The sequence below is a fragment of the Pinus tabuliformis genome, chromosome 8 (genome assembly GCF_031772625.1).
Source record: "Pinus tabuliformis cultivar Carrire ecotype Pingquan chromosome 8, CPIR1, whole genome shotgun sequence".
Classification (NCBI taxonomy): domain Eukaryota; kingdom Viridiplantae; phylum Streptophyta; class Pinopsida; order Pinales; family Pinaceae; genus Pinus; species Pinus tabuliformis.
The window spans coordinates 518,902,217-518,915,615 of NC_142294.1; the positions used below are offsets into that span (position 1 = coordinate 518,902,217).

Below are 13,399 nucleotides of genomic sequence, written 5' to 3' on the forward strand. Positions count from 1 at the left end.
TGAGTTTTTTTTAGGAAGTTCACTTAGCAAGTTTGTGAAAATGTAAAGTAAATGTTAATAGAAGATTCCATATCCAAATATTTGGGATATGAAGTCATGGAATTGTACGAGTTAAGATGACAAAGATCCACGAGGAGGTTGTAGTGGTAGCAAGATGAATCAACCATCAAAGTATAGATAAGCATATAATACAATATCTTAGTCTAATATAATAGAAAGTAAGCAGACAGACGCAAAGAACCAAATTGAACTCACGTTATTCAAGAAAACAATATAAATGAATCTTCTTAATTTTAGCAATAATAATATAAATGAATCTTGTTAAGTTTGGCCATAACAATATAAATGAATTTGGCCATGTTTTATTGTGAAGCTTTTGAACAAATAGAAGGACCGCACTAGTCTTTAAGGCAGCTGGGTGGCGAAGTAGTCCCCAAAGCCACTCCCACCGCATTGGTACATATTGAATTTGCTGCGTTTGTAGCTGTTGAACTTATGTGAACATTTTCCAAAGTAATTCTTGTGCACGGAACTGTTTCGCTGCACGAAAAATTCACAGCCACATTCGTCGATGACGTTCCGTGGATGTTTTTAAAAGTGACATCCTTTATTTGTACTGCAGATGACTGCACACAACATCATCACAAACATTATTGCTGATTTCAAACTTCAAAACCAATATGTCCAAAAGATATTGTGATAACCGATATGTATGAAAATTATTGTGTTATATACTATTTGTCATTTCTATGCATTTAATATGGCGAAAAATTATATCAGAGACATGATTACTGATTCCAAACTTCAAAACCAATATCCAAAATTTGTTTATAATTGGAGTAGTTGTAACTAATGATGCTAAAAATAATTAATTTCCTATTTCAAGCGAATAGATACTAAAGGGAAAGAAATATTGTACTTTCGTGCTTATTATATGCACATACACCAGTATTTCAGAATTGACGACATATATGGGAACTATATACCCACAGACTTCAAACTGATATTTGAAGAACAACTGGAACAAAACACAATCTTAAAAGAGACAAAAGTACTATGATGCCCAATTAATTAAGATGCGTGTTGTATATGTTTTTCCCTCGGGTATGTTATGAAAACAACATGGAATTGTGCACAAAAGTTAGCTGATCACCTGAATTTTGCATGGCGAAGACGAATCACAATAATACTGATCAATGATAATCGGATTCTTGACATTATCAACAACTATGTCCTCAAATGTGATATTCCGTGCGTAGCCAGAACCACCCTGTATATTTAGAAAAATCATGAATTATGCTATAATCATGGTAGATAATGAAGATTAATATCAATTACAAATTGTAATGGATTGTTGTTGCATAGTGAAAATTTCAAGAGAAAATTTTAAAATCAATAGAAATAGTTAAAAGAGTCATACACATGCTAAACCAACCTGCCAAGTCTTGATTCTAGCTCCGTTGGATGTTCCGCTAAAAGTGATGTTTTGGACAAGAATGTCATCAATTTTGGCTGCTTCTCCATTTTCTCCCAGGCTTCCAATACTGCAGAAAATAAGAAGTACAATTAAAATTGCATTCTTAATGTCTCATCTGACTGTATTGTATTTTCTGCATGATAAGAGCAAAAATACATATCTCACCTGATGCCATGGCCTGGGCCACAATTTATATTTTTGACATTAATTGTAGATGAGCTCGATGAAATGTAAATGCAATCATCCCCTGGTATACAATATTTACAATCATAATTAGCATGTTTGTCAATTTGAAGTTTAGATAGGTAAAATTAAGGTTTGCAGTTATAGCAACGTTAAGATAGGTCTAAGCTAGACGGAAATATACTAAATTATTATTAAGCTATTGGATCTATGATAAATGGGTTTATGTGAATGAACAAATTAACGCAAAGCAGTGAAATTAATAGTTTCCAACCTGTCTCGATGACACAGTTGTTGATTTGGGCATTCTGAACTCTTTGTATATGGATACCATCAGTGTTCGAGCTATCCTCGGGAGCTTGTATCTGCAGCCCGCTTAGTTGGATATCCGAAGAGTCCACCACTGCGAGATGCATCTGTTGGCTATTGACAAATTGTAGATTTCTAATCAAAACATTCGAACATCCAGTGATAGACATTGCCTGTAAGACCAACGCATAATCCAAACCCATTGCATGAGAACAGCCGCCTTCAATTAAAATTTACAGAAAAATAAATAAAAAATAAACTATTTATAACATCGTGTCTCTCTTCAAGCAAATAAACAAGGTGATTAGGTTGGAAACAAACCGTCGAAGCCGCATCGAGGCAACCCTGCACACATGAACATTTCTGATGATTAATATAAATTGAAGCAGATGGTTTATACTTGTTGTATTGATGTTTAATGTTAAATGTTAAGAGTTGGAGAGATGAGTGCGGATGGTGCTAGTGGGTGGAGTCGTACGTGGATATTCAATGGAGGAGAGATGATGGAATATTAGAGAATGCGACACAATGGTGACAAAAAGACCAGGTGAAATAGAAATGCTTACTTGTTGTTCGTGCACTTTGCAGGACTTCGACCACCAAGCCTTGCCTTGACCATCAATGACACCACCACCTTCTATGGTCAACCCAGATATACCAGAAAATCGGAGCCACATACGACGTTCATTGCTATTCCATGCAGATTGTTGATTGGGTGCAACTATTGTTCCTGTAATCTGCAAGTAACCTATGTCAGCATACTTTGCGTCTATTGTCATCACAAGTAGACAACCCGACATCCAACTTTCTTACCTCTACTGAAATATGAGACTTGCAAGGACCAAGAAATGTCACTGGCGTAACTAGAAATTTCTTTCCCGACGGTACTTGGAACACTGCATCGGAAGGTGCCGTGCATGCTGCTTGCCATGCTTCTTGGAATGCCTAAAATAACAAGAAAATAACAATAAACACCGAGTTAATAACCACAAAAGAAGAAATAATGATAACAATATTAATAATTTAATTAGTCACATTTTCTTGTGGGGGGAAGAAAACATATTCTCATCAATAAGATTTAATTGGTTGTAAAGATCTTAATTAGATTACAAAGTATATATAATCTATTTTCCCAAATTTCAGTTAGAGTGAAAGGTATATGAAGGAACACGTATATTTTCTAAATTGGTTGTAAAAAATTTAATTAGATTACAAAGTAATAAAATATATCAAGGAACAAGTATGTTTTCTGGACGGTTAGAAGAAAGAAAAACCTATTCCCACTATAAAAACACTGCAGTGAGTCGAAGGGCAAGGGCAAGGGCAAGGTATGCTCAGCGCATCAAACTTTGCAGGAGTATCAAAAGAATATTGAACATATATAATAATTGATTAAAAGGTAGTCACCGTCCGATCATCGTTTAGACCGCTGCCATGTGCGCCGTAGTCCATGACATTGAAGATCGGTGAAGCGCTGGAATCACTTTTGGTCAGCACCACCTTTCTATGAGTAGCCCAACTTGAATCCACCATTAACAGGGCCATAAAAGCAACAGCTGAAGCGAATGTAGTCTGCAGATAATTTCTTTGTTAAAAGCGTCTTATCATTTTTTCACACACACAGACTGACTGCAGATAATTTCTTTGTTAAAAGCGTCTTATCATTTTTCCACACACATCATATTGTTTGCAACCTACAGAAGCATAGTGTGGTTTAGTCATTACCAATGATTTAAAAGCCATTGCGAAAATTTTGAAGCCGAACCTTTGTTGCAGCCTACAGGTGATCGAAACGTGTTTCATGGCAAGGAGAAGAGCGGGGATTTTATAGTGCTAAAAGCCATTTAAAACGTGTTCCTATTTCTTCTTTTCTTTCTATCTCAGGGAATCGATTTCGTCCGCTTTATTTTTTTCTGACCGCAATGTTCCCATCAAAATTGACTTAACTGTCACTGGGCATTGTGGAGACTGTGCTGCTGTAACATATCCAAATTCCAGTTTGATTGTTGTTCAATTTGTGATATCAAAATTCCAGTTTGATTGTTGTTCAATTTGTGATCGCTGACGTATTTATCTTTGGACCATGCAAGTCGGAATGATGGTAGAAGTACTTTCCCCGCATTATGCCATGCTGCGGAACCAAAAAACCACTGACCTTTGTGTACTATTCGAACATTCTCATTTTGCACGACTGTTGTTTATCTTAACGGAATGGCTGCGTGTGAGGGCAAGTGCTATTTCAGAGACTATAGCATAGTAAATGCTCTCTTAACAGAGTCTAAGGACAGTCTTGGGAGACGAGTTCTGACCGTCAACCCGTGTGCATCCTTTCCCGACGAACAGATTCCGATCGATGTCTCTGTATGTATTCGCATTCATCCACCATGACTTATGCATCCATGATGGATCCCAGAAATTGCGTTGATAGTACGCCATGCTTTGATAGGTTATGGCATGGAGCATACATGATTGTATACGCTCAAGTTTTTAAATTATGCGCGGGGTAATGAAATTCAAATTTGAATATGCCATCAGTGAACGAACTCAAATTTCTTGTTTATCAGAGGTTTGGAAAACTTCATCGTTCGTTGAATTTTGAGATGGGTGTCTCAGGAAGGCAATACATACTGCGCTTGTTCATTATTCATTTCTTTAGCTGCTTGGGATGGCTATGCAATCTTGCTGTCGCGCAGTCCGAGTTGGGTGAGGCTGTAACGGGGTCCACTAATTTTCCCGATCTGGGATTCGCTATAGTGGGAAATTTTTTGGTATTTGTTAGGAGCTTGTTAAGGGGAAGACTCGACCTGGAGCTGGGCGCCAGGGATGTTCTGGCAACCCTGAGAGGCCCCGAACTGTACCCGATAAATGCCGGGTTCGGACTGACTACCTACGCGCCAAGTCCAGAACCAGAAAATCGATTTGCAAAGGCTTCTGTGGTAATGTTGTCATACAACCCGCCCAATTCATCGATGAAGCAATTTATGAAGTATATCTGCAATGCCTATAAGGTGGACTCTATTCTACTTCAATGTTTTCCTTTAAAATCTCAATCTGCTGAACTCCTTCCTGGGATCTGTAATTGCAAGCTTCAGGATGGTGGATCTGAATGCAAATGCATTGTATTCTGGAATGTGCAAGACATCGTAAAGGTGCTTGATCAACGGATGCCCGGAAGTCTTAAACGACTATCTGATTCCCTATGCTTACTGCCATCTCCAGACTGCCTAGAAAATGGTTGCCATGGGTGGAAGGAAGAAAGGAAGAAAGAAAAGCAGGCAGTGGATGAAATATTTGAGTATGTTTCCAAGGGAGCCATGGAAAAGGAGCATCCTTGCATCTGCATTCCCCTTTCTCCATCAGGCTATGATTACTGGACAAAGCTGCTGAACAGATCTTTCGGAGCTACGGGAGAATCTGACCGTGCTTACAGCACTGCGTCTTTAATAGTGCCAAGGTTAACATAGATCGCACTCAACCTTCTACTCACTGTTTGGTTCAGGGTCGATGGCTTCTCCAGCTCTCTTGTGGCAAGAAGAGCAATTAAAGATTATGTGGTAGATAGTAAGGGAAGTGGGTTTGCCGCCGGTGCTTTTCTAACAAATGGTATGGCCCAAAACAACTACGAGTGCCGGGTGTTGAACTTTAGAGGTACTCGTTTGGGCGTTAGAACCTTGTCCTATATAGTAGGATCTTTCAACCTCTTTTGCTCCATATTTTGGGTGCTCTTTGTTTCTCTGCAACCTACAAACATTGGAAAATGGTACGATATGGGCTCTGAACCGCCTTCCAAATACAGTGTTATTGTTGCCATATTGGTAGGCATTGGTATTGCTTTGGGCATGGACTGCTTACATTTGTATTTGAGTAACCCAACCGTTAAGGTCGATGAACCCAAAGAGCCAACATCCACTGTTTCCCAAGAAGCAACAGCAGGTAAGGGTTTGTTTGCTCCAATAATTAATGTTTGGCGTCGTGTTAAGGTTTCGTTTCAGCCGATGCTCCAGTTTTGCCTTCCTCTCCTGGTTTGCATTCATCCCATACTCCAGTTTTGGGGTCGTCTTAAGGTTTGCCTTCATCCCATACTCCAGTTTTGGGGTCGTCTTAAGGTTCAGGATTTGATACTCCAGTTTTGGGGTCGTCTTAAGGTTTGCCTTCATCCCATACTCCAGTTTTGGGGTCATCTTAAGGTTCGGGATTTAATACTCCAGTTTTTGGGTTTGAAGAAGACTTTGCTGCGTCCAAAAGTTCTGGTTCGCGCGGTGATGGCTTTGGAATTGATATGTATTTTATGTGGTAGCTTGTTATAAGGAATTTTGGGCCCAAAATGTTTTGGTAGATGGGTATATGGTGCTTTACAAGTACTAGTTTGGGTAAAGTGGGCCACTGGAAGTTATCTTTTAGGCGAGTATCCACCAGAATATGATTCTCAATCTAAGGATGAGAATGGAATTCTGGTGTATTCCTCTGCATTCACTTATGATAATGGTATTCTTGTGTATTCATCTGCTTTCTGGCTCAATGCTCTTTTGGCAGGAGTCCGGTTTAAGTGGCACTATGCCACAGATTTGAACTCACTGAGTTGAGTCAAATCCAAGTGTCCATTGAATATAAGTGTATTGTACTTGGGTTTATATAATTAATGAAATGATAAGTTGGTTATGGATTTTATTTATGATGAGTAATTAGTAATTATTAATTGTTTTGTTAGGGTAATTATTAATGTTTTTTTTTTTCTTCTTTTCTTCAGTTAATATCTATACTCTTCATCAAAGATATATATACAAATTTTAATTATAAACAAATAAAATTGATTGAAAATTGACGGAGTTTTATATGTAATATTAATTATAGAAGTTACAAATTATTAATTATTATATTTGGTAGAAGATTTAAGGCTACAAGCAGAATTGACCTCATTATTTCTTATTAAAGAAATGCTTTAACACAACTAATTAAATTAACCCTCATAATTATATATATATATATATATATATATATATATAAAAAGTATTAATTATTAAATCTTCGAAAAAATTATGCTTTTATATTTATGTGAAGTGTTTAAAAAATAATAAGATAATTTTTTAAAAATAATAAACTGAAAAACAATAAAATATATTAATAAAATAAATATCATATGAAATAATCATTTCCATTAATGAAATTTAAAATAAGTGTTATAATAATTAATAGTTACTTATTCAATTAATCATTTTTTATTTAACATGTATGATGATAGATATTTGTAAGATTTGTTTTATAAAAGTGTTATAATAATTAATAGTTACTTATTCAATTAATCAATTTTTATTTAACATGTATGATGATAAATATTTTTAAGATTTGTTTTATATTCTTGAGTAGATGTTCAAGCTAATTTGAAAAAGTGTTATACTAATTGACAATTACTTATTTAACTGGTCATTTGTGGTTATATAGTGTATGAAGATAATATGACTTGTTTTGTATCCATAAATATATGTTAAAGAGTCAACATGATTATAACTCAATTTATTTACAGTTTATTTTTTTGAAGTTTTGATAATTATTCATCTAACATTTGGAGTTAAATTTTATGTGTGGAGATAAATAAGTGAGAAAACTTGTAAGTTTATAAAGTTACTATGAAAAATCCACAAAATAATACAGTGAATTTAGAAAATAATGTATTCGCAAAACATATCATAAATAACAAAATATTACAAGCAAGAACAATATTTATTACTAAAATTTGAAAAAAAATAGTATAATAATTAATAATTACTTATTTAATTAATTACTAATAATTTAATAGTATTGGAGAATAAATATCACTTAGCCTTGTTTGTATTTATAAATATATGTTAAAACATTTTAATGAATATGATTTATCTTTATACTCAGAGTATAATTATTTTCTAATTTATTCTCTTGGAGTTTCAATTAATGGCACTTTCAACATTTAGAATTAGATAACATAGGAGTGAATTTGTGAACATATTGTGAAATTACTTGAAGTGAAATTACTTTAATAAAGTAGAAATTTATTATGTGTAAGATTGTTGATGAGAGAAAACCACTCACAAAGTAGTTCAAGTAAGATTTGAAATAAAAAACTAAAACTAAAATGTACACTTGAAAAGTTAATATATATAAAATTCAAAATGTGATATATATTTTTATTTTTTATATAAAAATTATTTACACTATTGACTCAACAAATTGTTATTCTATTAAACATAAATTTAATCATATTATAAATTATGTTAAAATCTTTTAACAAACTTAGAAAATATGTGTACACATATATGATGTGACATTGAAGTGAAATGGAAAATATAATCATGAGTAGTATGAAATAAAATCTACAAAACCCAAGAAAACCTTGTACTTGTGAAAACTACAAAACCATGAAAACCTTGTAATTGTTGGCATTTATTTTTTCTTTTGGTAGAAATGTTCAAGTTTAAAGAATTATAAGAAAAACCTCATAAACATGGTATCATGAACAATATACATGAAACTATATAAAAATAATAATACAAGTTAAAACAAATATATAACTCATATTTAAATATAAAAAATATTGGTTTTTGGATTAAAATCACAATTCCCTTAATACACTATAAATGACCTACTACAAATAATGCAAATAATGTTAGAGTGGATCTTAAGGAGGAAGAGTTTTGCATTAATATTACAAAACATTTAGAACAACATATTTATTTTCAATTTTAAAGATATTAATAATTTTTTATTTTTCTTTTATGATTTTTTTTGCAATTAATTTATTATTATTATTATTATTATTATTATTATTATTTATGTGAAGAATTTTAATTTAATATTTAAAATTGGATTATTTAACTAAAAGTGGGTAGGAAAATATCATGTTCGTGATAGTGATAATGATTTCTCATTGTACTCTTAGTAATAGCTCAATGCACATATATTTAAACTCTAAGGACATCACTTAACATAAATATAACCATATTTTTAATCAATAAATGGTAATTTTATTAAGATACTAACGTTCTCATTGTTTATTCATTATCATAAGAAATTCCTAATGTGGTAGCATTAAAATAAAAAGCATAACACTAATAGAGCATACAATTGTCACATCAACACAAAGGTTTAGAGTGGGAAGCTCTATCACATCAAGAAAAACCCACTTTGAAAATCATCTTGATTAGATCACAAATAATATAGTATATGATTAGAGACGTGACCTTTATAACAAGTTACTATGACAGATATCTTTGTCCAAACCCAACAATTCATTATTCATCACATGATCACATATGACACTCATTTAACACTTACAATGTTGAGGATTCTTATGATACCTTAAATGCTTAAGGATCTTAGGACATTGAACCTAGGCCATTGAAAACACATAAGAGATTGAAGACATTAAGTAAAATTGGGAAACTGATGTTGTGTGATATGTAAACCATCATAGATATTGTTCTTTAGGATTTTATATAATATCCTAAGACTAAACCCACAATAAAGGGATTGGTCTTGACAAAAATAATACGGAAATAAAAGGTTTGGTACTTGTGTGCTCTCCAAAATTCCAAATTATATTGAGAACCAAAATAACATTGAATGAGAAAGTCCTCAAAGAAAGAAAATGGAAGAGATACCCAATATTGGTTCCATGTTGATATCTCTCTTTGTGTATCCTAGAATATAAGAAAGTAAGTCATTTTTCTTGAGTGGTCACACCAAACTAATTCAAAATGTATTCTTAAATTCTTCTTAGAACAAAATCACTTTAGATATAATGAAAAGTGAGCCTAAAACCACAGTATAAAATCATCAAACAACATCATCATGAAAGATAGAGTTCTAGGGATGGGGGAGTGAGTGCTACACGTCATCTTGTCACCATTAGCACATGACCGCAAATCCAGATCTCTCACTATCCGATGAACTCTTGCAAGCAATCCCCTACAATGTTGGAATAAAAACCATTCTGAAAACAACAAGAATCTTGGATTACGTTGCTAAAAAACCAATTTTGAAAAAGTGTCACACTTTTCCTAGCAACTATCTGTGTAAATGCAATTTTAATGATTGTAGCCTACGTAATTTGTCGCACTATTCTCCATTAAAAAGTTTGATAACCTTTTAATGTAGGTAAAAATAAAAATAAATTTCTAGAAGCCTTGTTGGGGAATATTATCTCAAGAAGAAGGATGTGAGCCCCTACCTATTTGAGCCTCATCCCATGGTTTATGAATCTATTCCCTCTCATTATGGAACCCTAATCCCCATATTTGTGGATCTTATCCTTAGAAAGAGGATCTCTAACCCTCTCCTCTTGTCTTATAAATTCACTAATAAACCATAGGGAAAATGGTTGACTTTTGATGTAAACTCCCTCTAATCGTATTTTCTAAAAAATCATGAAGCAAGATCTAAAAATTGGACAAGAGGATTAGTGTGGTTTTCCCTCACAATGGTCCAAATTTCAGCTCCTTGAACCTCCCAAAAGAAAATTTATAGTAGAAATGGAAACATGACATGTTTAAAGAAGAATTTAGGAAGCCTATCTTCCTCAAATAGTGACTTTAGAAAATCTAATACATATAAAAAGCTACAACCAAATAATATAAAATCTACAACCATGATAAATTTTTTGGAAAGTAAATGTATGTACATATAAACTTGTTCAAAAGAGAAATTAAATAATCTTTCATAAGAGATACTTATTTAGACTCAAGTATTTTACAATTTGGAACTGAAGAAGTGTGAGCCACCAAATATGGGCTTAGCTATGCTACAACCTTTCTCATAGTTGATCACCCTCAAGCTAGATCTTGAAGCCCTGAGATAAAAAAATAAAATCAAGGATTTTCAGGGCTACTCTTCTCCACACACAAGAGAGAATATAAGTGTTTTTCCTTTCCATTCATTGACCAAGCCCATAGAAGTTCACAAATGAAAATGAAAGTCTGCACAACACAAGGGAGTCCTCCTATGACCTATGTAGTCCCTCAGCCTTCCCTTCTTTAGTGCTCTTTGTGCCACATAGTCCTTAGAGCCATCTAGTCCAAAGGAAAAACACTACAACACATTCAACTTCTATTACAAAACATGTCACCAATTTTCATTCCAATTCAAATTTTTGATTCATAGGGAGAAAATGAGTGTATGAGAATAATAATAGATTAATTCTCAAAATAAAAAGGAAAAAGAATTCTTCTCCTTTGCTTTTCTCCATTTTATAAACACATATTGACCCTTCATCTTCTCAATCATCACATTAATGGAATTATTAATTCAAGGTATATATTTTACTCTCAAAGCATCATAATCTATTGGTTGTCTCTCTTGTTTAATTCTAATATATTTTATTAATAAAACAAAATATTACATCTCATAATAAACTTTCAACTCATAACATCAATGCTAACACCCTAACATTATTTGTCATTAATTACAAAAAATCAACAAAATAAAAAAAAAAAATGTCACAATACCCTACCCCTTAAAGAAAAGAAACATTGTCCTTAGTATTGTACCTCTTGCAAAACCAATATAGGAATAAAACAAATAATGCTTCCCAAGTGGCATCTTGTGCTTCATAATGCTTCCACTGTACTCTAAAATGCACAATGGTTTCGTTTTAAATTAGTATCTCTTTTTTCGTAGAACACATTGTGGTTCTCGATTGAAAAGATCCACTTAGACCACATTTAATCAATTACATGATTAAAATTATAAACATTAATATGATTAAAATCATAAACATATTTTTTAAGAAAATATATATAGAAGACATTATAAAATTTATTGTTATCACATACCCAAACTAACCAATGAGCAATTCTCATACAATTCCAAAAACATTCATTAAAACTAAACCTAGAGAAAAAGTCCATGTTTGATGACACAGTACATCACTTAAAACAGTACATCACTTAAAACCAAAACCGTAAAATTCATGCATCCCCTAAAAATATTGACAGGCATTGAGTGAAAGATTTTGAGCAAGAAACCCTCCATATAATGTGCGAGGGGCCTGTTCCTTCGAATTTTCCATGCAAGATCCCAAACGCATTCAAATGATAAGTTGAACATGGGCGGGGTCGGGGAAGAGACGGAGCCGAAAAGGTTGAACCTTTTGCCCGTTTTCCTAATCTTTAAAGAATTGCTACACACATTTCATTATTTCTTCCTCATGACTGTTTATTCCGAAATAGTAAGCAACATGTAGTAGCGAAACTTCAGAAGTATACCACAATTCTCTGGGCAGGGTTAATGTAAACACATAAGAATATATACCCCGAAATATCAGCGAAACTCAAGAAATATATCACAATGCCTGTGGACGGTGGATCATGGACCAGATGGTGCAAATTTTTTGATACAATATAGCGGTAGTCTCGTGAATTTTGATATATCTTTTTGGTTTAATTTATTTAAAATTTTGAAAATCACAAATTTGAGTCATAAATTTTTTATTATCTAAATGTTTCAAAGATTTCTCAAAATCTACATATAATCACAAGCTTATTTTAAATTTTTATTTTAAATAATAAAATTTAAGATATAGACAAAAACAAAAATTTAGCTTAAATTTAACAATTTTCTTTTGAAATTTCAAAAATATACCCTAATTCTGTGGGTGTCACAATATATACCTCGAAATATCAACAAAATTCAGTAAATATATGAGAATGCTTGTGGACAAGATGATGCAAAAAAAATTGATATAATATAGTCATAGTCTCTGCTATATGTGATTTTTGATATATTTTCTGATTCAATTTATTTAAAATTAAGAAAATCACAAATTTGAGTTGTAAACTCTTTACTAGTTATCTAAATGTTTCAAAGGCTTTGAACAATCTATATATAATTAAAAACTAATTTTAAACAACAAAATTTAAGATTTAGACAAAAAAATAATTTCCCTAAATTTAACAAAAACTTTAAAATATAACAGATTTAAAAATCTATATTTCGCAAATATTCCAGATCTGTATATAACACTAATAAGACTACTGCAAATCCATTCCAAACACCAAAAACTTTTGATATAATATATAGCTCTCTAGAACGTTAGAAATTAAGATCCAGTTGCAAACCCATCCCAAACACCAAAAACTTTTGATATAATATATATAGCTCTATAACGTTAGAAATTAAGATCCCGCTGCAAACCTATTTGAGGCGTGTAGCGATGGAGAAAACATCGAAACATTTAAAGAGAGCTATTTCTCCAATAGCACAGACCCTGCACTTCCCTTCCATGGCAACGAGAATTTTGGGCTTCTATTCTTCTGCCTGGACAAGATCTTGGGGGCAGGCGATATAAAGCCAGTGAGGAAACAGATGTGGGGCAGCAGTTGGAGCGGTTTGTATCGTGTACCAGTTTCGAACCACGTTCTTATGCATTGTTCTGTGTATGTGCTTCGGCAACAAGCGGGCTGA

General features: G+C 33.0%; 1 protein-coding gene and 1 pseudogene across 1 annotated transcript; one reads left to right on the forward strand and one right to left on the reverse strand.

The window, feature by feature from the left end:
* Positions 1 to 398: 398 nt before the first annotated feature.
* Positions 399 to 2,172, reverse strand: LOC149236416 (polygalacturonase-like). The gene is made up of 5 exons (XM_089368899.1): positions 1,935 to 2,172; positions 1,643 to 1,724; positions 1,436 to 1,544; positions 1,154 to 1,270; positions 399 to 626 (listed from the first exon to the last, which is right to left on the reverse strand). Exons 1-5 carry the CDS (start codon positions 2,170 to 2,172, stop codon positions 399 to 401), a joined length of 774 nt encoding a protein of 257 aa, XP_089225025.1.
* Positions 2,173 to 4,180: 2,008 nt separating this feature from the next.
* Positions 4,181 to 13,399, forward strand: LOC149236417 (uncharacterized; annotated as a pseudogene).